The following is a 26,995-nucleotide window of genomic DNA, read 5'->3' as shown; positions in this document are numbered from 1 at the left end:
AAATTTTAATTTGTTTCTTTCCTATGTGTACTTTATAAACTACTCTTCCAAACTGAATTCAGATGATTCTGACTTATAAGAGCCAATAATATACTAGCTTTCTCGAATAATTATTTTCTATTTAGTGTTTAAAACATTGAACAGATGACCATGTTGAATAACAAACTGAGGTGAAGTTAATCTGAAACATGATTTGCAGCCATAATTACAGAATTAAGAGGTATCTTGGAGTTGAGCTAGTTCAATTCCTTCATTATCTAGATGAAGCCCAGAGAAGAAACAAGTGACTTCTAAAATCACTGACCCTGACAGTGACACCTTGGGAGAAAACCACAGTTCTCCTGACTCTCCTTCAGTGATCCTTTTACATTTTCACAGTTCTCTGTTTTGTTAGTTCTCTAGTATCTATAACCATGTTATTTTTTTAAATTGAGGTATAATTGATATATTTCTGTGCAGTGCTTGATCATTTCGCTTTCTAAGCAGCCAGGTTGCCTTAGCTGACAGTTTGATACTCTCTCCTGCTATATCCCAATGGAAGCAGTTCTAATTAAAAATAAACACCCGAACAAAACAGACACCTACTTTTAAAACCATTGTTAGCAGTTAAAGCAGTGAAAAAGAGAGAGGCTCCCTATCCTCTCCAGCACCCCTGCCCACGTTCCCCAGCAAACCGGGTCTCTTTAAATAACACCTTCCCTTTTCTTTTTCCTCACCAAGAATACTCCCAGCTCAGACCCCTGGGCAGAAACTACCCTACAAGATACAGATGTGCAAGAGGAACAGTCGTGGCTCTTGAGGAAAGCAGAAGCTGCTGACCACGGGGTATGGTCTGTGTTGAGGGTACAGACAGGGGAGGAGGTGTAGTGAGAAGAATTCTGGGTCCTGGCCCGCAGGAAATCCGGAACACAAAGTGAAGGAGGGAGAGAAATTGGCTGAGCTCTTGGGGCAGATGGGGTTCCAGTACTTGAACTAAGACCAGGAAGAATGCAGGAATCCCAGCTCCTGGGACCTCTGCCCCCAGGGGTCTGGGAAGAGGCCCTGAGAAACTCCCGGGGCTGTTCTGGCTCCGAAACAGGTTTTATCAGAGTAGAATTAGTGTGTTTTCCCTCACCTGACATATGTTTGACTTGTTAAGGGGAGAATAGCAGATGCCTAGATGCCTAAATTGGAGTGGGAACAGACGCAGAAGAAATTTACCTCATACTGGAGAGGATGTCTGCTCTACGGCAGTTGTATCAAATACATTGGATTTAGCAGGACTAGAGAACACAATAGAAGTCTAGATTATAATTCAGTCTGGAACAAGGCAATCTCAACTAGCCTGTAAACACTTGTCTTTGTCGTCTAAGTGACATTGTGCTTTTTTATCTTAACAGGTTGATAAAGAAGGTAAGAATCTGGAAGAAATCCCCATCCAGTAATGTGGCATGTTACAGATCTCAATGCTGAATGTCAGTTAGGTTTAAGTTTTATAGCTCTATATTTGTAGCTATAAAATATTTCTGTAAATTTAATTCCCCAAGGAAAGTAAGTTCATTGTCATTCTGAAACTCTCAACGCTTTAGCTGCTAACAATGGTTGTAAAACTAGGTGCCTGTTTTGTTTGGGTGTTTATTTTTAATTAGAACTGCTTTCGTTGGGTTATAGCAGAAGAGAGTATCATATTGTTATGACCTCATTCCACTTTCTCATTTACTTGTTCTCTCTTTGGGATATTTTCCAAGTCCCTCACTTGTCATGTCCGAGCATTTGGAGATGAAAGTGTGTGTGTTTCGCAAGGTGGGGAGGTACACTTTCTTTTAGGTGGTCACAACTGTACTGGAAGGAGGCTGTATGTAGATTAAGTTGACCTTCCTGGCAAGGCGGGGGTGGAAGAACACTGGAGCAGTGCTTTCCAGAGTTTTCCAGGGCAGGCTGCAGAGCTATTTTCTCAAATTACTGCTTTTTTCAGAGTCAGGTCTCCTACTCTCCCTGAGAGTCCCCCCTCTGAGATTTGGGTAGCACAGATCACAGGAGCTCTTGTCTCCCCACCCCCATGGCCTGCCTGGCTTTTGTCTAGCACTGCCTTCTTACCAGTCTCATCCTGTCTCTGCGAATGCCTTCAACTTGGTGTCCCAAGACGGTGCCAAATGCTTGAGGAGATTATTTCTTCATTGGGAAAAGGAAAAGAAAAGGTGGGGAAAAACCCACTGTGCTTGCTGGCCCTGTCACCTTCCAAGTGTTCTTAGGTGTCCTCAGCTCCGATGTGCCTTCTTCTGCCACAGGCTTCGTGTAGGTGCCCCGCTGCGTTGAATGGACTTCTCCTCCTGTCTGTGAGTTGGACTCTGCGCCTCCTTTGACCACAGTTCCAGCATCACTTATTCAGGAGAGCTTCCCCAACCTCCTGACAGATTCAGATCTTCCCTATAGAGCTCTTCCAACCGCATCCACATTTAGAGGTGTTGCCGGAGGCTTTGGGGGCTTGTAGTCCTTTTCCTTGAAGCAGAAGCCAGCCAGGGAATCTCTCTGAAAGACTGAGGTCTGCCCCTAGGGCTCAGAGCAGCCTGATCAGATGCGAGTTGGCTTGCTGCTGATTCGCTGTGCGCCCTGGAGGGAGCAGGTCATCTGTTCTGCATTTGTTTCCTGGTCTGTTACACCAGGGGCACCGAGGCTTGTCCAGCACTGAGGAGATGTGGGCACTTTAAGAGTAGATGTTCATGGACTACTACCAGTTGTAATCATTCTAATAAATAACCTGATGACTATTTTAAGAAGATAAAAACCAGGTAGGAAAGAAACTACTTGACCCTTTCCAAGGCTGACTTTGAAAATCAACAGTAACCTACACTGAGGCCTTAGTGTAAAATGTCTGCTGACTAATTGAGGTCCCAGTTACATTAGCTGAGATTCCTAATTTCATTCAGAAACAGAGAACAAGATGGGATTGTTTGTAGTATTTTATTATGCCCAGCGTTGCTCAGACCAGGAGATTCAGATTTGAAGGCAGGCAAGAATTTGTTTAGATGGCCACTTAATTTAGAGGCAGGAGCACACTTACTTCTGGTTATTATCTCAGCCAGTAGGTCATTGCTTCAGGATTTACACATACGCAAGCAGAAGTTTCTGTGTGTGTATGCATGTTCTATCACGAGATAAAACGTATTTCTTACTGTGAATTACATACAAGAGAGTTTAAAAGCACTTGATTTAAGATGAGGTATGTGATTAAGCTTTAATAACAAAATCTGAAGTTTTGTTTGGGATCAGAGTTTAGCAGATGCACAGAACACAGTATGAAGCCATCTGTACACCAGGCTGATTCAGGATTGTTACTTGTCCTTAATGGAAAACTAGAAAGGGCATGAAAAAGAATACGTGTACCTTTTTAGATTTGCTGTTCATTTTACTGTGGATATCGTAATAGAGAAAACTTTGAGGAGCTTTAATTACGCCCCTTAGAAAAGACCAAAAAGCAGAAATCGCCATCTTTCTCTGTCTTTTGCTTACTTAGCCCACTTTATTTCTGGACTGTGAGCTGTGATCATCAGTGACAAGGAAACGATTTAATTCAAGAGATAAAAAAAAAAGTGTGGTCTACTGTTAAAGTTAAGTATACAATTTAGAGAGTTGTAATTCTTTTGAAAATTGGTAATGTAGACATGGCAAAGTTGATGAAATTCCGTTAAGGCTGGATAGATTTTATCACCGTTAGAAAGCATGCTTGAGATAGTTCCACTTAAAGTCACATGGGCTCTCCTAAGCAGCTGAGTGGCCAGCTGCTTTTGAATATGCCCTTAGTTATGGAAGAGGATGTGGTAATTTTCTTCAGAAAAAAGGAAGGGCTTCATTTACACTTCAGGGCACGGTCGGGCTGATCTGGCAAGGAACAGGCTGCAGTGTGGTTGTGAGTGCCTACTGACATGTACAGCCTAGTAAGGTTCCTGTAGGTGCCGTTGGAGAAATCTGTTACTTGTCTGGCTTGAACTAATACTCCAGGCACTAGCAGATAACAAATTGTCAGTCGTCACTGATGTGATGTTAAAAAACAACATAAGCTGGTTGCTGGGGGCTTGCCGAGGTGCTGATGCAAAGCCCGCTGATGTTATCAGTAGTTGAGCAAACAAGCTTACATTGCCTCCCTGTGTCCTGCCCTCGTGTTCACACCTCCCCGCCTGCCCCCACGCTTATCAGCTAGTTCCTGAGAATTATTTAATATGGTAAAGAAAAAAAAAGTGCTATAATGAGGGCACTGGTAAGCCCCCACCCCCACCCCAGGCATAAGAGCACAGGCCTTGGAGTCAGACAGACCTGCACTCAAATCTCTTCTCTTTCATTTGTTAACATCTTGATCTTAAGCAAGTTCCATAACCTCTCTGAATTTCAGTTGTCATCTCTAAAATGGAAAATAATATTCTACTTTATAAGCATTTTATGAGATTCTGTAAGATTTCCGTGAGATAAGTGCTTACCCCAATTCTTTTGTTGTTGCTGTCATTATATTATAATATAAAATAATATTTTATTCTAATACCTAAAATCTTTCATACATTCCTGGTTTGCTGCAAAATACGTCATTTGGGGCCAGGCTTGCTTTCTGAGCTCCCTGTACCTGTTCTGTACAGGGCATGTAGTGGCCAAAGGTAATCAATTCTAGACTTTTTGCAAATTCTGATATTGTGGTCTTCTATGTAGTTGTATTCTGATGCTTTTCTTTTCGTGAAAAAAGCAGTAAGAATACAAAGTATGTTATGTATGTACTTGGAGCCACCATATACATAGCTGGGTGTCACCATTGACTAAACAATGTGAGACTCATAAAAGATTTGTTTGAAAGTTTTATCAACAGGAGTGGGAAGTGGAATTAAAAGTGCAATTTATTGAATTTTTCAGATTTTTAAAAAATGTAATAATAAATCCACATTGTTTTTTTGTTTGTTTGTTTGTTTGTTTTTTAACAGATGGGCCTAGGTCATGAGCAAGGATTTGGAGCCCCCTGTTTAAAATGCAAAGAAAAATGCGAAGGATTTGAGCTTCACTTTTGGAGGTAACATCTGGAAAACTGCAGCACGTTAGGGATTTCTGCTCTTTGGCAATGCGCCCCAGACAGTGGGGATCACTTACAAGTTCTCGCGCCTGGGTGCTAAGCGGCAGCTCTGTTATATTCTCTTCTAAGAAATAAATAAAAAATAAAGTTTTTCTTTCTTCCTGTCATTAAGTTTTACCTAATTGGGCCGTAGTTACTGTATTTAGAGTTGTTTGATTTATCCATTGTCCTTTCGATTTCCTAGGAGTCTAGAATACTGAATATGTCTCTTTTCTGAGTAACAGATAAGTTTGTGGTAATTTCCCTGGACTGTTTATTAATTTAATTACTAGTATTTTCTTAAAAATTGTTAACTTTGCACATCTTGTCTGCACATTTGCAATAAATAACAAATGTGGATGGTGAATTGAGCATTTGGGTCCAGAGTGCCAGGAAATGGACTTGAATCAGGGTCTCTTCAAAATTTTCAGCAGTAAATTTTCCGCTGAAAAACTTAGAAGCACTTGAATTTTGAATAATAATGATGAAATAACTATTCATCGCCAGTGTCTTGATTTGAATCAAGTGTCTGTGTATGTGGAGGACAAATGTTTGTGGATCGAAGATGTGAACTTTGTATAGATCTTACTTGCATGATTTTTTTTTAATGTCTTCCCCGCCCCCCTCCTTCCCTACCCTCGCTGTACTCTGGTTCAAGCCGTTGTTTCTCAGTCTAGTTGTGTAGGACACAGCTCCCTGGCCCATGTTGGTATTATGAGCCTTGCGCTCCCTCCGGCTGGGGCAGTCGGTCGCCAGTCATCGGTCGGCCGCTCACAGCAGCTCACAGCAGCTCTTGCTGGTTGCCGGCCACTCATGCTGGCTGCCGACCAGTCACGGCAGCACACGGCAGCCCAAGGCAACACACCACAGCCCACTGCAACACACCGCAGCTCACGCTGACCTCTGGCTGTTCCCGGCAGCCCAGCTCCAGGGAGAGCCGTTGTTCACAATCTTAGCTGTAGAGGGCCCATGTGGGAATCAAACGAGCGACCTCAGAGTTAGGAGCAGGCGCTCAAACCACAAGCCACCGGGCCGGCCCATCATGATTTTTTTAAAGTAATATTGTATATCATATAAGCCTACAATAGGTATTAAAGCATGTTCTTATGAAAAACATGTTCTTATAAATGTTGCTCATCAGTGGTTGTCAAGACCATAATGGCAGTTCGTTCATAAGTCTGTTCAAAGCGAGAATCAGCAAGTTAGTGTTAGACAGAAAAAATAAAGGTAAGCAGTTCTACATTATTATGCTGGCAGCTGCCTGTTAGAATGAGCTCACTTGAGAACCACTTCTGTACTGCCCATTTCCATAGGGTACTCTCTAGAATAAAGTCTCATCAACTATTGGGGCTGCGTACAGCATGCTAAAGGAGAATGTAAAAAAATAAAATTTGTGATGTGAGCCTCTTATAAAAGTTAGCTTATTTAGTAAGATTTAGGAAACAAAGATAGTTGTTCTAAATAGTGAAGGCAGTGTAATCCTCAGCCCTCTCAGAAATGATGATAGAGTTCTTTATTTGTAGGGACCTAATGTTTCCAGGAGTTTTTTAATTACATGACTTTTATAGCTCTTTCTTGTGCTGCCTTTTCAAGGGACATAGCAGTTAGGCGAAGTGTCTGCCATGTTTTAAAAAAGTAAAGGCACTAGACACTCTAAATAGTTTTCGTAGATTAGAATGTTTTAGCTCCTAAGATGCACACTCCTCTCTACTGGTCTCATGGGCTATGTGGAGAGCTGCACTGCCCTCTGCTGGGCCCAGTTCTTACTTTACAATCCTAAAATAGTCTTTTTAGTTCGGCTATACAAATGCCAAAACTGCTATGAGATTTTTAAAGCTCATGCCTAAGTGATAGCCTCTGTTCTCTAAAGCAGAAGGTTAGTTAATAGTAATTTTTGGTTGCTCTATTTCTATTGCAGGTCACTATAATCTGACATTTTGAGATAAAAATAGGTCAGATAAGAGTAGATCTCTGTGGCATGAAAATCACTTAAAAAATTTTTTTTCCACAGAGTCATTTACTTGCCTGAGTGTGGTCTGAGAATCTGTTAAGAGCCGTGAGAGCCTATGAAATCAATGAAAGGGCTTTGGAATGACCTCCAATCTAGCTTGGGTCCATCCACATGGCATTACTTAGTAGTTCTGTCTTCTGCCAACAGGACTCCAGACACATTTTTCTCAGAATTCTTGATAATTCCCTGACTTTTCCACCAACAATGGAAGGCTTGGAGGGCAGGTGCCTGGGACCTCTGGATGAGCCATTTTTCAGTAGTCTTTGCAGTCAAACATTCTAGGCTGGTGGTCCCAAAGTGTAACAAAGATTCCAGGTTAGCCTACCCGGGACCTGCCCAGTGACCTCTTCCTCCATCTTCTCGGTGCCTCCGACTTCTGGGACCCTTACAACTTCATGAGGCACAATGTGAAAGAGCTAAATTATTTTCCACTTCTTACTGATCTGTCCTTGTACACAGCCCCAGAAACGGTCCTTTGTACTTCCCAGCGGCGTAACCGTTCAGTGCTATCCCAGGAGACGTGATCATGGAGGCACAGCCGTGGCCTCGTCTGGCCTCAGCTTGCTTTTCCAGTCTCCTGTCCCACTTTCCTTCCAAGCCCCTTGTGCTCTAGCTGCCGGCCACTGGCTGCTCCCTGTAATTTCTGCACCTTGTTGCGTGTTTCCTTTGCCTGGAAAGGCCCTCCGTCTCACCCCCAGGAATCAGTCCTTCCATCCTTCACGACTCAGCTCCAACACTGCCTCTGACAAGTCCTGCTTCTCCCTGGCCTTAGTCTACTCAGGCTTCTCTGACAAAATACAACAGACCGTGTGGCTTACAACACAGAATTGATTGTCTTCCTTCTGGAGGCTAGAAGTCCAAGACCAGGGTGCCAGCAGGGTTGGGTTCTGGGAGGAGCCTCTTCCTGGTTTGTAGACCTTCTTGCTATGTCCTCACATGGCATTTCCTCAGTAGGCACTCGGAAGGACATCCCTCTCCCTCTTGTTATCAAGACACCAGTCCTGTTAGATTAAGACCCCACCCTTATGACCTCATAACTTGAATTGCTTCCTAAAGGTTCTGTCTCCAGATACAGCCACATTGGGGGTTAGGGTTTCAGCATAAAAATGTTGGGGTGGGGGATACAGTGTGGTCCACAATACCCTCTTCCCCTGCTTTCACACACCCCCAAAGTAAAATAAGGGCTGATTTTTTCCCCCCCTTGGCACTTTGTACACTTGTAGGAAGCCAGGAAGTAAATACTCAGACCTGACTATTCATCACTCAGCCCTTCCATTGCTGGGACAAGGTAGCCCACTGCTGCAGGCATAGGCCACAGCCTCCTAGGGCACAGCACAGGGAAATGAAGGGTGTTGCTTGGATCTAGAGAGTGAATGGACGAGATCCAGCAGGCATCACCGCCTGTTCAAGGTGTGTCACAACAGTGGTGAAAGCTAAAAATGATGTCTTAGTTTATGGAAGTTTAGAGGGGAACTTGGAACTTAGCTAGCCACACTTCATTTTGCAGATCAAAGATCTGTAAAACCCAAGGAAGTTAAAATGACTTGTTTGAGCTTATGAGTTATTAATAAGAAATACCATTTATGAGCATTCCTATGTGTTGCACACCATAAGCACTTGTAATAGTTTTTTATTGCTGCATAACGAATTACTACAAATTTAGCAGCTTACAAGTTCTGACAATTAGGTTCACGAACTCATCCTAGAAAAAGTGCTACATATGTCATTGCTGAATATCACTATGGTCACTTTCGAAGTACTCCCTTTGGGAAGCTATGTACTGATGCCAGCACCTAATCCACCTTTCAAAGCAGTTTTGGAACTCTTTTACTGGAATGGCCATCAGAGCTGTTGTTGTATTACCCTTGATGTCCTGAATGTCATCAAAATGTCTTTCTTTCGATATTTCCTTTCTCTTCGGGTAAAGAATGAAGTCACTGGGGGGCCAGATTAGGTGAGTAGGGAGGGTTTTCCAGTACAGTTATTTGTTTACTGGCTAAAACCCCCCTCACAGACAGTGCCGTGTGAGCTGGTGCATTGTTGTGATGCAAGAGCCATGAATTGTTGGCGAAAGGGTCAGGTGTTCTAACTTTCACACAGCCTTTTTAGCACTTTCAAATAATAAACTTGGTTAACTGTCCAATTGGTACAAATTCATAATGAATGGTTAAGTGGAAGTTTAACCATTTTATATATGAGAAATTAGGGACTTGGGAAAGTTAGATAACTTACCGAAGGCATGGGTGAAGGATGGCATACCTGGAATTTAGACCCAGAGGTTGCCAGAACCTTCCTCACCACCATCACCCTCCTACCCGGCAGAGCAGAACCCATGCTTACACTTTCATGAACAGTGAACTGCAGACGGTAGCAGGCTGTCTCCCTAAGTGGTACTTTTGTGACATGGGCATCCTTGTGGACAGTGGGGTCCTGTAACTATGAGCTCCCTTTCTCAGTGCACCAGTGATTATAAGACTAGAGAGAATAAAAGATGGGGATGCCCGACACATACTAAATAAGACCTACTACTTTTTAGGGACACTTTCAAGTAATATTTAGAGATAACAAATATTTATGAAACACAAGACATAAACCCAAAATTTTAAGAAGTTTATAGCCAGTTATTTCATGTTGAAAGCATAGTAGTAGCATGGGAACCACAGGTCATTTATCATATACATAAAAGAATTATTCTTCTGTCTTAGTTTGATAAAGCCTTCCAATAAAATAGTTGCATTTTACAAGAAAAGTGTTACGTGAATATAGCATACATCTGTGCAGAGAATTTCTGATTGGTTTAGAGCTGACTGAAAGTAAAAATTCCACACCATAAATGGATTAATGCCTGTGTTGAATTCTATAACAGAGGCCCACACTTCAGTCCATATATGTGTATCCTTGTTATAAAAGGGCAGCTTCCAACCCTCTTAAAATTATGGTCTGTAGCCGTGCCATGACCATGCCTTAAATCACTGTGAATGCTGGCAGCGGGTCAGAGCACTCCAGCTGCTACTACTTGCCTTGTAAAAATAATAATTTTTACAAATAGGGATACAAAAAGTCATTTCTCTTTTGGGAGGATGAGGGATAGTTTCTTGACTGCCTTCAGCTTGAAACTAAATCTGTATTTTTCTGAGGCAATGCTTCTGGTACGTTTTAGTACTGTCTTGGGATTAACACAAGAATTCTGAAGTTGTAATGTAAAATTGTGAGTATATAGTTTTAATTAATTCGTGATGCACGTTAGCCTTTGTATGTGTATGTATTAACATGGAAACTTTTTTGTACGATGCACGTTTTTAGTCTAAATCTGAGAGCTTCCCAGTCTACTAGTCTACCTTCCCCTCTTTTAAAGTCATAAGAAAAAAGCTGTTTTAAACTAAATTCTTAATCCCCCTCCTTCTTCTTTTTCCCACATGATTTTTACTAACATTCCATGGCGAGGAGGATTTAGATTTCCCAAGTGTGCTTAAGTGTGAGAATTGATTTATGTACTCCTGAAAAACTGCTATCAAGTTGCTATAATTCAAATGAATTTAATAAACATAGACTATTTAGATCTACATATATCATCAAAAATTATTTATGAATCATCGGAGGAAGGACACTACACCAACCTTACAAACATAGCCCCTAGCATATGCCCTGTTTTTGTTTTCATTTCACATAAAACCACTTTTATAAAGTCCTTAATTTTCTTAAGAAGGATGGAATCTGGGTTATAGACTGAAACGTGATAAAAGTCCCATTCATTCTCATGAGTTCTTTTGGATACCAAGATAACAGTATCCTTTTCTTCCCCAATTTCTCAATAGGTTTTCTTTTTAATAAGTTTATCAGGTCAATTCCAAATGACTTTAAAAGCTCTTAAGAGATTATTTCTAAAAGTAAAATTTACCAATTTAAATATGAGAGATTCAAATATAAAACAGTGTTGAAAAGGATCTAAAACAATTTTTGAACTAGATTAGAAGTGAACACCACAGATTTCCACAATAGATAGCTCTTGGCGCCTGGCCCAGACTTTATAGGTTTCTTTCTTTAGTAGTGGTTTGTAGTTTTCTCTTTTTGTTGTACAAATGGAGCTCCAATGCAAGGGGTCTGGAAGGTATGTCGTCATTGCAGCTGTCAGTGATGACAACTCTAGCTGAAAGAACCATTCTCCCTTTCTTGAGTCACATTCCTGCCAAGTGCTCTTTGATAGCAGGTCACCGTGTTGGAGTGAGGATGCAGACAAGGCTTATAATATGTTTGTGATTTGAAAGCTGTAATGAATCAATCATAGGTTTCAACACTCAGAAAACTGACAGTCGAGCGCAGTATGACTTCTTTGGCTACTTCTATTGGTGTGTTGTTTTAACCTGTTTTTTTTTACTTGCTTAATAAGGATGTGTTGGGTGGGTGAAGGGGGGTGGGTAGAGAAAACAGATTTCCTCAGAATGTGAATCTTCCAAGAATAGCCAAGACAAATAATAAGAACAAGTATAGAGATAGCTCTTATATCATTGGTTAATAAACCTTCCTATATACTGGAGTGCCAAAAAAATGCGTGACTTGTATTCATCTTTTCTTATCGGTATATATTGAGTATTACAACTAATACAGTTTTTTTCCTTTCTTAAAATGTGTATATATTTTTTTGGCACCCTCTGTATAACACTTTCATAATAAATATCTTATTTAACTACACTATAGGTTGTCATCATAGCTCGTGCTTTAGAAGCCAGCAGTCTTTATTTCACTTACTCTTTTACTATTTATCTTTCAAATTCTAAAAATCTGACTCCCATTATTTTGTGGTGTACATGTTGTACTGGCAGCACTATATAATGACCCTTTCCAAGGAAGTCTAGCATCCATCACATAGCCTTGTAACATTATTACTTCCTTCTGTAGTCAATCGCTTTGTTAATTATTGGGGAGCAGAGCCATAGAAACATCTCTTTATATTAAGAACTAAACCTCCACCCCACCTGTTTCCCCTCAGGAAGGTATGATTTCAAACTTGATCCGAAAGCAGTGTGATAGTTTTATGACTAATTATATTGTTTTCATTAACCAAAGACCAAGAATGGAGAGAACATACTGTAGTAGAATAATATGCTCCTTTCCACTAGATGGGAGTGTGAGATAACCAGATAGGAGTCTTTTATAGCGAAACCAGAATATGCAAACTCTTTAGCAAATTATTACCAAATAAAGATTTCTGACCAGTGTGTGTACAAGGAAAGTGGTTTGCCCCCCCACCCCTCATGTTGGTGCCTCTCTGACTCCCTGTCTCTCTCTTTCTAGAACTGTACAAGTCATCTAATATTTTCAGTTTGCAAAACTGACGTTAAGCAAACTAAGAACACAAAAATCTATAATTATTTAATAATTATTTGGCAAAGATATTTATTTAAGAGTTTTCAGGTGTTTGTTTCTTCTAACTTTCTATCATAGAGAAATCAATTATTTTATATTAATTTTAAATCCAGAAAACTTATTAAACTCTTATTGATGCTAACACATTGCATTTTTATATGATTAGTCATAGCATCTGTGAATAACAACAGCTTAGTTTCTTTCTTCCTGATGTCGCCTCATAACTTCTGTTTCTTTGATTTTTCTCTAATGTTCTGATTAGTACCCACAGGACAATATGAATCAAATGGTGGGAGCAAGGCTGCTTTCTTGCTTCACATCATAAAATGAACGTGCTGAGTATAATATATGCTGAGTGTTTGTGGGGTTTTTCACAGAAACCCTTTGTAAAATTCTTTCTAGTTCCCTTCTATACTGTGTTTCCCCGAAAATAAGACCTAACCGGACAATCAGCTCTAATGCGTCTTTTGGAGCAAAAATTAATATAAGACCTGGTCTTATTTTACTATAATATAAGATCAGGTATAATATAATATAATATAATATAATATAATATAATATAATATAATATAATATAATATAATATATAATAATATAATACCGGGTCTTATATAATGTAAGACCGGGTTTTATATTAATTTTTGCTCCAAATGACGCATTAGAGCTGATTGTCCGGCTAGGTGTTATTTTCGGGGAAACACGATAGCGAAAATTAATAAGTAAAATATAATCAGAAAAGATGTTGAAATGCGTTGAATGCTTTTTCTGCATCTCATGAGAAGCAGACATTTACTTTATTAGTTTCTGCTATTATTTTTAATCTCCTTCCTTGTATTTTGTTTATTTTGCATTTTTCCAAACTTCTTGAATACTTAGTTTATTAATCTTTTTTCTTCTAATTTGAGCATTTAAGCTATGAATTTCCTCCTAAGCATCCCTTTAGATGTGTTCTGCAAGTTTCAGAAGTTTCTTTTCTTTTTTCTTAAAATATTTTTTGTTTGAAGTTCTATTGTGAATGTTTTTTTCAACATTGAATTTTTTCTTTTTCTTTTAAGAAGTACTTTCTAGTTGCTTTTTTGTTGTTGATTGTTAACATAATTGCCTTCTGTTTAGATAATGTTGTTGATGCTCAGTCTTTGGGCATTTCTTGAGACTTACTCTGTAGAATCATATGTGTTCAGTTTTTACAAGTGTTTCAGATTCTCATAAAAAGAATGTGTGTTCTGCAGACACTGGCTGTGGTATTTTTTAATGTGTGTGTTAGAGCAAACTTATTACTTATGTTATTAAAAGCTTTATTTCTAAATTTTTTAGTGTCACTATAATAATGGGTTTGTCTGTTTCTCATAGTTCTGTTATTTTTGCTTATATATTTTGAAATTAGGTTATTAGGCTATATTATTCCATTTAGAATGGTTACATCATAGAGGTGTTTTTTAAACTTTTGTCACTATGTAGTGACTTTATTTAATATTTAGTAAAGGAAAAAGCATTAAAGTCCAATCTGTATGATATTAATATAGGTGTTTAGCTTACTTTTGCTGGTATTTGCCTGTATTAACTTTTTGCATCTTTATGCATTCATCCTTTCTGTGTGTTAAATTTTGAACGTCTTTTATAAATAACATATAGTTGGATTTTGTTGTATTATTCAGTGAAAGCCTTTGGCTTTTAACTGGAGAACTGAGTCCATTTATTGTGATTATAGATATACGAGTATTTGGATTATATCAACCATCTTAATTGTGTGTTCTACCTTTCCTAATTTCCTGTTTCTTTTTTCTCCTCTTATTGCATTCTGTTTGACTAATTGCATTTTATATATTTATTCCGTTTTCTCTCTATTAGTTTAGAAATTACATACACTGTTTCTCCCTTTAGTTATGCAGATATTTTTAACATGCATACTTAACATCTACGGTCAATCTATATCTTTAATATCATATTTTTTAACGTGTGTGTTAAAAATGTAAGGATATTAGACAATGTAAGGATATTAGAATGTTTTTATTTTTAAACTTCCAGATTCTCCCCTCTGATTTATATGCTGTCATTGCCTTGGATTTTTGGTTTGTTTTTAATACCAATCTCTCTACTTCCGGTTTCCTCTGTCACCTTTTCCACCTTCTGCTCCTCTGCCAGACTCCTGCCTGAGTCCTCACCTTTTCCTTCTACTCTTCTCCCAGAAGTGAAGGTGATCTGTTCAACTCCATATGCCTCTGTATCATTCCCTCACACTCGAGCTTATATTTCCTACCAGGCTACAATTTTTGACACTACATCTATATATTCTACATTCTACTTGAGATCGTTACCTTGTCTCATAGGCATTTCAGACTTATCAATAGTTCAGTTTTGGAGACCTTTCATCAACCTTTTCCCCACTTACTTCAGATCTGTTCTTTTGTATTTACTATCTTAATAAATTACACTCCTACCAACTTACTCATCCCAGAAAGGTGGGTCCGTTTTATGGTATTATTTTTTGACAAACTGGGCCTCCCGTTTACTATCACTAATCCAAATCAACCACAAAATTTACTCAGTTTTACATTCAAGGAGATCTTAAAGCTCTTCTTTTCATCTCCACTGTCAAACCACTCTAGTGCAAGCTCTGACACACCTTAATGTGGGCCACAGCAATAACCATCCAGGATGGAAACTCATTACACTTGTGAAGTAGCAGTGGAATCTCTGGGACTTAGAGTCATTCCATTGCAAACTAGATGCACCATTGACATGTTGACCCGTCTCCCTCCTTCCAATTGTGTCTATCCCTCATCCTCTCTCCACGTGGCAGGTATTACGGGTTTTGAAAATGACATAGCTTATTGTGCCTCCTTATTGCTCTTAGAATGAAGGCGAAATTCCTTATGTGTTCTACAAGGCCCTGCATAAACCTCCTGGCTGCCTCCCATCTTGTCACTGCCCCATTTCTTACTTCAGTAAGTCATACCAGCCTTCTCTGATCATGGAACCTAAAGGAACAATCTCTTTCCTAATTCAGGACCACCACAGGTACTCTTTCTACCCAGAACATTTGGAGGCTTTCCTTCTCCTTTCTTTCCCCTTCACAAATGTACACACACACATACCCCATCCACACCTATATTTTCCACATCCTTCAGATCTCATCCTAAATGTCACTTTCTTTTGGAGTAATAGTCTTAAGGAGCCCTTTCCTCATCAGTTCCAAGGTCAAAATTATACCCTCTGGAGGTATCCTGTACTTTTCTTTCTTGTCACAAATGCAATTATAGGGTGTGTGTGTGTATGTGTCTGTGTATGTTTGTGTGCATGTGTGCACATGCGCACGCGTGTGCTTGTTTACTGTCTGTCTCCATCTCCCCATCAGATGGTAAGTTCTAGTATGTCAGAGACTGGACCTATTTTTTTCACCATTATGTCTTAATATCAAATACATTGCTTGGCACATGGACACTCATATGTTGCATGAATGAATGAGTGATTATGTGCCAGATCAGATTGGGAGAGGGGACGGTGTCCATCAGAGACTTTCATTTATCTGTCCTTTTATACATAATAGAGCACATGGTAGGTGATCAGGAAGTTTGAAGAAATGAGAGAAGGGGGAAGGGAAGGGAAAGAGAAAGGAGAAAGGAAATGGCAAATGAGGAAGGAGCAGAAAAGATATTGGAAAGGGGACAGAAAAAGTAAACCTAAATCTAGAATTACAGTCCTTGATGAGAAAAGTTGTATCAATCTCCCTCTCATTACAAAAAACAAACTGAAACAAACAAAAAAACTTGAGTAATGGCTATGACATATGATCATGGAATAAAATATGAAACCTCTTACTTTGATTTTTTTGGATAATTTTGTTTTATTTATTTGTTTATGTATTTATTTATTTGAAAGAATGAGGAACACCAGTTGGGATTACCCTCAGAATGCCCCCTTGAGCATGCATTTTTTAATCAAAATCTTTTTCAAAGTCTTATAAAGGTACATTTTTATGTTTCTTTGCTCAAATTTATAGATAGCTACTTAGTATTCCCCCCAAAAAAGATTTGCCTTTGCATACCATTAAATGGAATGTGTGTAAAAGTATTTTATGAATTATAAGTGTATGTACATAATTATTTTTGATTAGGTATAATTAATCGTTGCCTGCTTTTCTCCAAAATTACAGAAAAATATGTCGTAACTGCAAGTGTGGCCAAGAAGAACATGATGTCTTATTGAGCAATGAAGAGGATCGAAAAGTGGGGAAACTTTTTGAAGACACCAAGTATACGACTCTGATTGCAAAGCTAAAATCAGATGGAATTCCCATGTATAAACGCAATGTTATGATATTGACCAATCCGGTTGCTGCCAAGAAGAATGTCTCGATCAATACGGTTACCTATGAGTGGGCTCCTCCTGTCCAGAATCAGGCATTGGTAAGTAATAAGGGGGACGGAAGTCTCCTTCGGAAAGTTCCTGGGCTGCTTATTTGGGGCACTTCCTTCATTGACCGTATCCACCTTAAGTCTGTTGTTTTCCTGGGGTTCTTATTATTTTGACTTTCAACTCCTATTACAGTCTTTTCAAAGTAAGATTACATATCTCCTAGAATTTTTCAGACTACCAAATATGTTAACCTTTTTGAGGGAATGGTCTGAAATTCTTAATAATTAGATTAAAAACAGATGTTTTATACAAATCTAGTGACTCTTCTAGCTTACTCTTGAGAAAATTTCTCTTAAGATGGTAAATAATACCAAAGGAGTAAAATTTCTGTCATTGTTTAGAACTCAAAAAATGTCCAACACTATTTCTTTTACTATGTCTTTACATTTACTATGTAAGGCATTTTTGTGTCAAGCTCCTATTTTAACAACTAGATGAGACGTGGAAGTCTTTTAAGGTTAGTTAAATTATTAAAATGAATCTTGTGATGATATTTTTATAATGAAAATGCTGTTGATCCATAAATCATTCTAAACATGCTGCCTAAAAATATGTTCTTTTCCAATTGTACACTTACATATATTTAGCACAAATAAACATTAGTAACCAAAATCTTTTACAAATTGGAAAGAAAAAAACTAGTTTCATGAATAAAAGTGTCCATTTTTACTGAACTTAATCTATTTAGTGTACCATTTTTGAGCAAGTGTACCATTTGTTAACATTTAGATATTTAGATGAGGAAGACCCTTTGTTAGTAATAGATAAAACCGAGGGCTTTGATAGGTCACTTGCTTCGGGCCTGTGCCGGCTGATGCCGCGCCTCGGGTTAACGCTGGTCCCCTTGTGGTTCAGGCCCGGCACTACATGCAGATGCTGCCCAAGGAGAAGCAGCCGGTGGCCGGCTCGGAGGGGGCGCAGTACCGGAAGAAGCAGCTGGCAAAGCAGCTTCCCGCACACGACCAGGACCCGTCCAAGTGCCATGAGCTGTCTCACAAAGAGGTGAAGGAGATGGAGCAGTTTGTGAAGAAATATAAGAGCGAGGCTCTGGGAGTAGGAGACGTCAAACTTCCCCGTGAAATGGACGCTCAAGGCCCCACCAGGATGGACAGCCCTGGAGGGGACCGCAGCACGGCGGCCGCGGTGGGGGCCATGGATGGCAAGTCGGCCGAGCACAGAACTCAGTATGTGAGTAGAGCAGCCGCACCGTTGGCCCAACTGGTGGATTCTATAGGTTCCTTTTCCCTTTCTTTGAACCTTTTTTGGGGGCTGTTCCTCTGTTTCCAAAAGGGAGTAGGTGAGGGAAATAAACGGTCAGTTTAGGCAGATTTTAGAGAATCATCATGTTTAAAACCTCTGCTTAAGGCCAAGTTTTCTGATAGCTTTTTGCCAAGTATAATTGTGAGTTTTACATATACATTAATAGTTAGCATCAGTGTATCATTCTGGAATACAACATACTAATCTAGAATCTGTTTCTAAACATAATTTTGGTGTCAATTGTTTGTCTCTTCCCATAAATAAGAATAATGTATGCTTAGATGAATTCAGTTTTGCTTGTGAGACTGTGCCTAAAATTCAAACTCAAATTTATGTGCATATATGTTCAATCATATTTTTTAAATCTCCTGGAGAGGGAAATTCGAGTCTTTTTTTATACCTTGAAGAAAATAGATGAACAAAAAAACAAGAATTAAACTTAATATCTTTCTCAAAGATCCAATTAGCACATCAACCAATAAGGCTTAGTCTTTATAAAAAGAATTTTTTTTAGAGTATTAATAAACTCTACAGTAATCAGTTTTTAGCCACCCACTTAAAATTTAGCTTTTTTCTGTAAATGGTTTTAATTCAGGAAACAAGACTCTGTTACACATAGGGTGCAAGAATTAGGTTTGAACCACCTGGAAGATTCTGTTTCACAGGAAGTACCAACACCTTAATTGTCTACATGGACAAACTACTAATTTTAGTAGAAATGATTTTTGTTGATAAATTTTCCATATTTCTCCTAAAGCTGATGATGAGAAACGCCAGTCTTATGATGACCAGATTGTTTGCATGGTTTCCCTTTCAGTCCTGCTACTGCTGCAAACTGAGTATGAAGGAAGGTGACCCGGCCATCTATGCTGAAAGGGCCGGCTACGATAAACTGTGGCACCCGGCTTGTTTCGTCTGCAGTACCTGCCAGGAACTCCTGGTCGACATGATTTATTTCTGGAAGAATGGGAAGCTGTACTGTGGCAGACACTACTGTGACAGCGAGAAACCCCGATGTGCTGGCTGTGATGAGGTCTGTTCTCTGGGGCCACCTGCACGCAGGCTCAGCTCTGTACCCACATGCGGCCCCCTTACCATTCTCAGGAGATCTTAGCGAGATGGCAGCATGAATTAACCAAGCAGCAATTGCTGTATTTACATCCAAAGGAGTTAAATGAAAAAACTTAATTTCAGTCTTTCTGAGTGTTGTGTTAATTGTGTTGACTAATGAAAGATTGTGCAGAAACATAAAAGACAGATTTTGACAAAACCAAATAGTAACCTAAGTTCAAACTTTAGGTTATTTTCAAACTTCAACCCAAGAAAGTAAGTTGATACACTTGTAGATCTAAATCCCTTATTGTCTAAAGAACCTAGCTTTGTTAATTGTAGCAAAAAGCAAAATCCATGCTTCCTTTTATTTTTATCCTCTTCCCAGCTGATATTCAGCAATGAGTATACCCAGGCAGAAAACCAAAACTGGCACCTGAAACACTTCTGCTGCTTTGACTGTGACAACATCCTAGCTGGGGAAATATACGTGATGGTGGACGACAAGCCCGTGTGCAAGCCCTGCTATGTGAAGAATCACGCTGTGGTGAGATGCGTTCTGATGCGGTTGCCTCCGTCTGCATTATGACGGACTTTGTACCTCCATTTAAGTTCTTACAAGTGAGAAACAGCAAGCACTGCTCTCAAGTAGGAAACCATAGGGTGTTATTATAAAGTCCAGATACTTCAAAAGCAGTACATGCACTGACTGGGCCCCCTCCAGATTTCTTACCTGTGCAGTTTGCAGTCTAGAGTACAAATGCTGCATGATAATCAGATCCCCACTAAAAAAGTGCCTTAATGAGAATGAGATTGATTGATTCTCATCATACAGATCAGATTCCATTTAAATAAGGTTCCCAGGGGCTGTTGACATTCTTTAGCTCTATGTTAGTGTTTATGGTTTCTGCTCGTGTTACTCAACCACCCAGTAAGGCTTTGTTTGTGCTGCTTAGAGACTGTGCCTATTTTCAAAAACACATACTGAATTGATCTAGCATAACAAAACTTGACCTGCAAATTTTGGTTTGGATTTGCTAAATCTTAACGATTTACTATTTACCATTGAGTTGAACTGAATAAATCTAAATGATTTATTTGCATGGACCAAACACTTAAATATTTAATGTGAGAGTATATATTTTTTCTTGGCTCTACCGTTTACACAGAGCTGCTATTGCGTGATGGCCAAGAGAGATAATTTAAATAAAGGTAAATTTTAAAAACTAACCATATATACTAAGTATTTATATGCAGGAAAATACATATTAGTTAAAGATCCCCCTTAGCTATGAAGTAGAGGAGACTCCTGGCTAAGGAATAATATTTATATAGCTTTAGGAGTACGATGCTATGAAAATAAGGTAACAGTTTTTGGTGTCAATGCCAATATTCGACCCTTTGACCCTTACTCATTGTCTCCACATATAATCAGTCATTTTCTGTCAACTCTGCCTCATCAGTAGATCTCAAATCCTCATAGTTACAGCTACTCTACTTCAGGCCTTTATGTTTCATTATTTGGATTATTGCAGTGGCCTCACATTTGGTCTTTCCACTTCCATTCTTGATCTTGTTCAAAGCCACCTTCTATAATGCTGGAAGATACTCTTTCTAAAATGCAAATCTGATCCTTCAGCTTTTGCTGAATAGATCCTGACCCTTCTTGCCTGTCTAGACGCTTCTACTAGTTATCCAACCCAAATCACATATCTGCACAGCAAGTTACCAGTGTTTTCTAGTTTCTACACTGTTCTTTGTCTTCTGCTTGCACTTACTCCTTTGTCTGATACACCCTCCTATTCCCGTTTGACCTGACGATGCTGCCACATTCCTCCAGACTCAGTTCAGGCTTAACATTTTTCAGAACACCCTTCCTGATTCCCTACCCTAAGCTCCACACTTTTCTCTCTGGCTAGGCTGGAGGCTTGTCTGTGTCCTTGGGGCCCAAGTGTGTAATTGTTAATAGCACTCATCTGTCTTCTCCACGAGAGTGTAAGCAGCTGAAGATAGAGCTTGCCTTTTATTTCCATCTCCTCAATGTCTGCACCTAAGGAATGTCTTGTGTTCTGATAGTTCTCATTTGTTTGTGGTCCACATGAGCTCTCCTTATATTTGGGAAAAGATGCTGAATCACTATGTTGCCTGACACATAATTTAGCCAAAAAAATACTTCTCTGAATTTGTTGCAACAGTTTCTCTGCAGAAGAGGGTTGTCATGATGTGTATTTACTGTAGGGTGTGTGACCTTGGTCTCAAGGGCTAGAGTGTAAACTCCACTAGGGCAGGGATTTTTGTCTGCCTTGCTTTCTGTTCTATTTCCAACACTACAACAAAAGAATAGGTACTCGATAAGTACTTATTTATAAAATACTTTATTTTATAAGGCTTTAAATAGATGAAGCTTTTTAAAAAACCTTTACATTGTTTCTATATTGATTGTATCTAATTAACAAAGAGGATTATAACCACAGGTGTGATTTTTACGAAAAGAGAATCTCTGAATTATTTAGCTTTATAATATGGCATGCTTTGTTTTAAAGGTTTACTTTTGTTTAAGACATAGTATTGCCCTTTGCTTCATATCAAAATAAACATATCTATCCCCTAAACAAACTCCAGCCGATGGCAAAGAAAGCTACCCATGCAATATGCTAAAATTTTGAAGATTATCTAGTTGAGGGCACTGATCTCCTTAGATCTTTTAAATTTTTTTAAAGGAGGGACATACAAATTATTTTTAACCTGAAACCAAGAACTCTGCTCAAAACAGAGCTTTTCTGAGGAATAAAGTAACCTGGAAGGAGGAGGATAATGGGAAATGCACTGAGTGTTTCTCTGCACTGCCTCTGAATTCCAGTCTGAAGTGGCCACCCCCGGAATTCGCATCTTCAGGATTTCACAGGATCTGCTGCCAGAGAGCTCATTATAGCAAGTGGCATTAGCTATTTCACATTACTTATCCAAGTAAAAGAAGTAGGAGGGCTTGAAGGAAATAAGAACTCTGAGGTATCTGAGGTTTAAGAACGTGGGAGGTAGCTCATCATCCCCTAAAGGGTTTTGTAGTCCTCAGGCCCTCAGGGAGGCCTGGGGAGCTGCAGATTTATAAGAATTAGGGATCATAAGGCTTTACCCAGGATTATATGTCAGAACTTGGGATGAATGGTAATCAAATAGTAATAAAACTAAATTTTATGAAACTGCAAAGCCTAAATTCCGATACTATGCAGTCTGCCCATTAGTTATTTTTTCATTAATTTTATGTATAGTTGAATAATAGTTATCTCTTTTATAAATTGCAAATGAAAATGTGTGTTTTAAAAGATTATAAAAAGAACCACAAATCTTATTACAGGGCTGAGATAAAAAAGGTAAATCATGGTCTAAAAGCAAAGGAATAAAAAATGGAGTGTGAAGTGCTTCAGTTTACACAAGCAAGTTTAAAAATATTGAAAAATTAATATATAGAAAACTACAAAGGAGAACATTCTAAATGAATTAGGAAGCTATAAAAAAATGAATATACAAAAGCAAGTGTTTGCATGGTACAGCTACCCATTAGGAGCATGCCTGTTATTAGAACACTCACTTTTGCCAGATTCAGGAATAGTGTATTGCTATACGTACAAAGAGAATATCTCCCTTGTTTCTCAGGGAAGACTGCATTGATATAATGTGTGAGTTAAGCAGCTACAATATCTCTAATTAGAAGCCATGCATCTCTTAAAAATTAGGAAACTAAATTGCAGGCCTGAAATGGATATTTGTAACAAGGCCTCACTTCACGCCAAAACCAGTCTACCCACTGAGTAGCAGCTGCATATTGAGGTCTTTTCAAATACGGGGGCTTAGGCTAACTAACTCTCCTCAACCCACCCACCCATCATCTTTCAGTAAGTCCTGACAATCACATGAAGAGACCAAGAGTGCTAAGTTTAGTCACTTTCATGCAGGACAATCTGGTTGGTTTCTTCACTTGCTATAAAATACTGAAAACAAAAACTTGAGATAGTCACATTCACTCAGAACACGTATAAACAAGAAGGCATATGGACTGTAGTGTTTTGCAGGTCTCAATTGGGTAATTTCGCTTTCTGCTATGAGGGTTATTCAGTTATTTTCTTCACAGACATATACAGCTAAAGAAGAAAATGATGTGTGTTTGTGGGTGTGGATGTGTCTATGTCATATATGTTTATATATAACATGCATATACACTGAATGGTGTAGGGAATGTAATTATTATTATTGTCCCAATATTAGATGATATGTATTTTTTAACTAATGACAGAACAGAAGCCAATTAACTACAAATTGTATTTTACAAATTATATTTTCAGTGCGAACTAATTATTCTCTTTGTCAGTGTTTTTAATTGAATCTTTAATTACTTTGAACATCACTTTCATTTACTACTGTCTACGAATTAGTGGTGTTAATAATCTCATGTGTCATAGGTAACTGATAAAATTACTGCAAAGCTTTAATGAGTGAGGAAAAGTCTATTTTTTATACTATTTTTTTAGAGCAGTTTTAGGTTTACAGAGAAATTGAAAAGAAGATAGAGATTTCCCATTCGCCCCCTCCCCCACACGGCGTAGCCTCCCCCTTTATCATTGTCACTCATCGGAGTGGGGCATTTATTACCAAGGATGAAGTGACATTGACACATCAATCTCCCAAAGTCCATAGTTCACCTAAGGGTTCACTCTTGGTCTTGTGCATTCCATGGTTTTGGACAGTGTATAGAACGGAAATTTTTTTTTTTTTTTAATTTATTGGGGTGACAATTGTTAGTGAAATTACATAGATTTCAGGTGTACAATCCTGTATTACATCATCTATAAATCCCATTGTGTGTTCACCACCCAGAGTCAGTTCTCCTTCCATCACCATATATTTGATAGAATGGAAAATTTTACACACACACACACACACACACACACACACACACACACCATTATACTATCGTACGGAGAAGTTTCACTGCCCTAGAAGTTCTCTGTGCTCTGCCTATTCCTCTCTCCCACCTTCTGCCACCCGCCCCACCCCTGGCAACCACTGATCTTTGTATCATCTCCATAGTTTTGCCTTTTCCAGAATGTCATAGTTGGAATTGTACAGTATGCAGCCTTTTCATTTGGGCTTCTTTCACTTAGTAATTTGCATTTAAGGTTCCTCCATGACTTTTCATGCCTTGATGGCTCATTTCTTTTTAGCGGTGAATAATAATATTCCATCGTCTGGATGGACCACAGCTTGTTTATCCATTCACCAAGGAGGGACATCTGTGCTTCCAATTTAGCAGTTATGAATAAAGCTGCTGTAACCATCCAGGTGCAGGATTTTGAGTAGACTGAAGTTGTCAACTCCTATCTTCAATACCAAAGAACATGATTCTTGGATTGTGTGATACGAGTCTGTTTTCTTTTATAAGAAACCACCCAACTGCCCTCCAAACTGGGTGCACCATCTGCGTCCCCACCGGCCATGGGCGAGAGTTCCTGGGGCTCCACGTCCTCCCCAGCATTTGGAGTTGTAGGAAAATCATGACCTTTTTTTTTTTTTATAATTCCTAGTGTGTAATCTAACCGAATACGCTGGAACCAGATGCACGGCTTTGGAACTCACCATCGAGACTCTGCCTTGACTACAATACCTCGGGATATCAGTCACCTGATGATTCCCTTGGTGCTCAGCACAGACCCCCATTAATGGTTGTGGGCTGAGGAGATTGACTAGAAGGTCACTCATTCTCTTCTTACCTGTGCCCTTCCCAGGTGTGTCAAGGGTGCCACAATGCCATCGACCCTGAAGTGCAGCGGGTGACCTATAACGGTTTCAGCTGGCACGCGGCCGCCGAGTGCTTCCTGTGCTCCTGCTGCAGCAAGTGCCTCCTGGGGCAGAAGTTCATGCCGGTGGAGGGGATGGTCTTCTGCTCCGTGGAGTGTAAGAAGATGATGTCCTAGGGGGAAGCCCCGGCCGAGCGGAGCCAGGCCAGGCCCCGCACTCTGATTCGCTACTGTAACATGCAATTTGGAAAAATAAATAGAAGAAACTATATGGGAACCAGAAGATTTTGTTAAGTATCTTTCTTTCCTGTTTTTCCTTACCCATTTTTTTTCATCTCCACACTTAAAACCTGCTTTAAGCATTTGATTTTAAAAGCGGTAAACAATTTTATCTCTCCTTAGCTTTCCAGATGTAAAATCTTTGACTTGGAAGCTTGGGTTTAATTAATCTTTATGTCCTCATCCCCCTTCTGCCAAATAGTACATATCAACATTTACAGTGTAGTGTGCTGAATGAGAAGATGAGCATTTCTGGTTCTGTATATCCTCGCTTCCCTCTAGTGTGAAACGCAAAGGAAATGAAACATACCCTTACGCCAAGGCTGGACACTTACTGCCTCATCTTAGGCGCTGAACTCTGTAGTGACATGCAGTGAATTCTTCTGACAGGGAACTAGACTCAGCATCGTATGGACAGCTGCTATCATTTTAATTCCTAGGCCCTCGCTCTTTCCTAATTTAGGCAGAGGTGGCTTTATTGCATTTCTCTTTTTGTCTTCATTTACCCTTCCTCTCATAAACGTATTCTCTTTGTAAGCTGGTGACCTCCATCTGTGGCCTTGGACATTTTATTGTCACATGTGGTATCCACACTTTTTACTTCTATAGATGACTTTTGGCTTGGATATAAAAGCCAAGCCATTCATTGATACAATGTTTTCAATCCAAAGAACATATATACTTTTTATACCCAAGAAACTATAACTTGTACTGATTGCACTTGCCTGACGTGGTGTGGGTAGATTTTATTTTTGCATGGTTTTTATTCTTTTCTAATGGATACTGTCCCATGATGCTTCTAAGCCTGTTCATGGGTTTATCAAATGCCTTCTTCACCTGTATACTTCCATCCTTAGGTATTCCTAATGTTTACTTTCCCCTATATACTTCCATACACTATGCACTATGAAAATTAAATGTAATGACTGATATGTATATTATTCAAAATAAAATCTCACTTTAATAATTGTACCTTTGTTCTTCATCTTTTTTGAGAGCAAAAAAAATATCCTTCTGCAATTAAGCACTTGTTACAGCAGGGGGCGCTGGTTCCAAGGATTAAAAATTACCCAAACTGAAATAAGGGCTGCTTCTGACAAGACAGAACAGAAACGAGGCTTTTCGTTTTGATAAAAGGATGAGTTTTATGAAACTTTAAATAAAGGCATTTAAGTTGTTCATTTTCAAGTCATGTGGGAGTTTTTTCTTTCAGGAGAAAGGGAATGTGTCATTTTAGTTGAAGTTTGGGAAAATTTATATTCTCTTGAGGTGAATCGAACAAGTATCACTCTTATACTCAAATTGCAACTCTATTTGGTTTTCTAAGAATTTTTTCATAGCAACCTATTGTGAAAAGGAAGCAAATATGGAATCATAGTAGACTCATTCTTTCTAATATTAGCAAATCATGAGACTTATTTTTTCCCTCAGTGTGAAATATTTCTGTCATAATGGGAATAGCAGTTTTCTACAACACATACCCAGAATAATTCGATTTTGATTTTTTTTCCAGTTCGTGTTTGTTGGCTGATAGCGCTTCTCCTTAAATTCCACCACCACTACCACTGCCAGACATGGCTAAGTGGGAATAAATTGAAACAATTCCCCTGCCTGCTAACATTGCCACTCTTCATATGTCTGCCTGCCTGGCCTCCATTCTTCTGGGGCTGAGGTAAAATCAGACTGGTTTGGGGAGTATAGGCCAAGGATATTTGACCGAATCCATAATTTACTACCAAAGATTCTATTAGGTTGGTG

The 26,995-nt window shown here is 39.1% G+C and overlaps 1 protein-coding gene across 1 annotated transcript in view; it reads left to right on the top strand.

Annotated features, from left to right (window-relative positions):
* Positions 1-26,209, top strand: part of TES (testin LIM domain protein) — a 43,441-nt gene extending 17,232 nt beyond the window's left edge. The window contains exons 2-7 of the mRNA XM_019743229.2: positions 4,941-5,026; positions 16,594-16,846; positions 17,712-18,044; positions 18,934-19,149; positions 19,555-19,713; positions 24,947-26,209. Coding sequence (XP_019598788.2) covers positions 4,941-5,026; positions 16,594-16,846; positions 17,712-18,044; positions 18,934-19,149; positions 19,555-19,713; positions 24,947-25,135 — 1,236 coding nt within the window. The 3' untranslated portion in view covers positions 25,136-26,209. The remainder of the gene's footprint in view (positions 1-4,940; positions 5,027-16,593; positions 16,847-17,711; positions 18,045-18,933; positions 19,150-19,554; positions 19,714-24,946) is intronic.
* Positions 26,210-26,995: the final 786 nt, after the last annotated feature.

This window comes from Rhinolophus sinicus, linkage group LG11 (assembly GCF_036562045.2).
Source record: "Rhinolophus sinicus isolate RSC01 linkage group LG11, ASM3656204v1, whole genome shotgun sequence".
In the NCBI taxonomy this organism is placed as follows: Eukaryota; Metazoa; Chordata; class Mammalia; order Chiroptera; family Rhinolophidae; genus Rhinolophus; species Rhinolophus sinicus.
The sequence above is the reverse complement of the archived record's forward strand: the minus strand, read 5'-3'. Positions and strand labels throughout refer to the sequence as shown.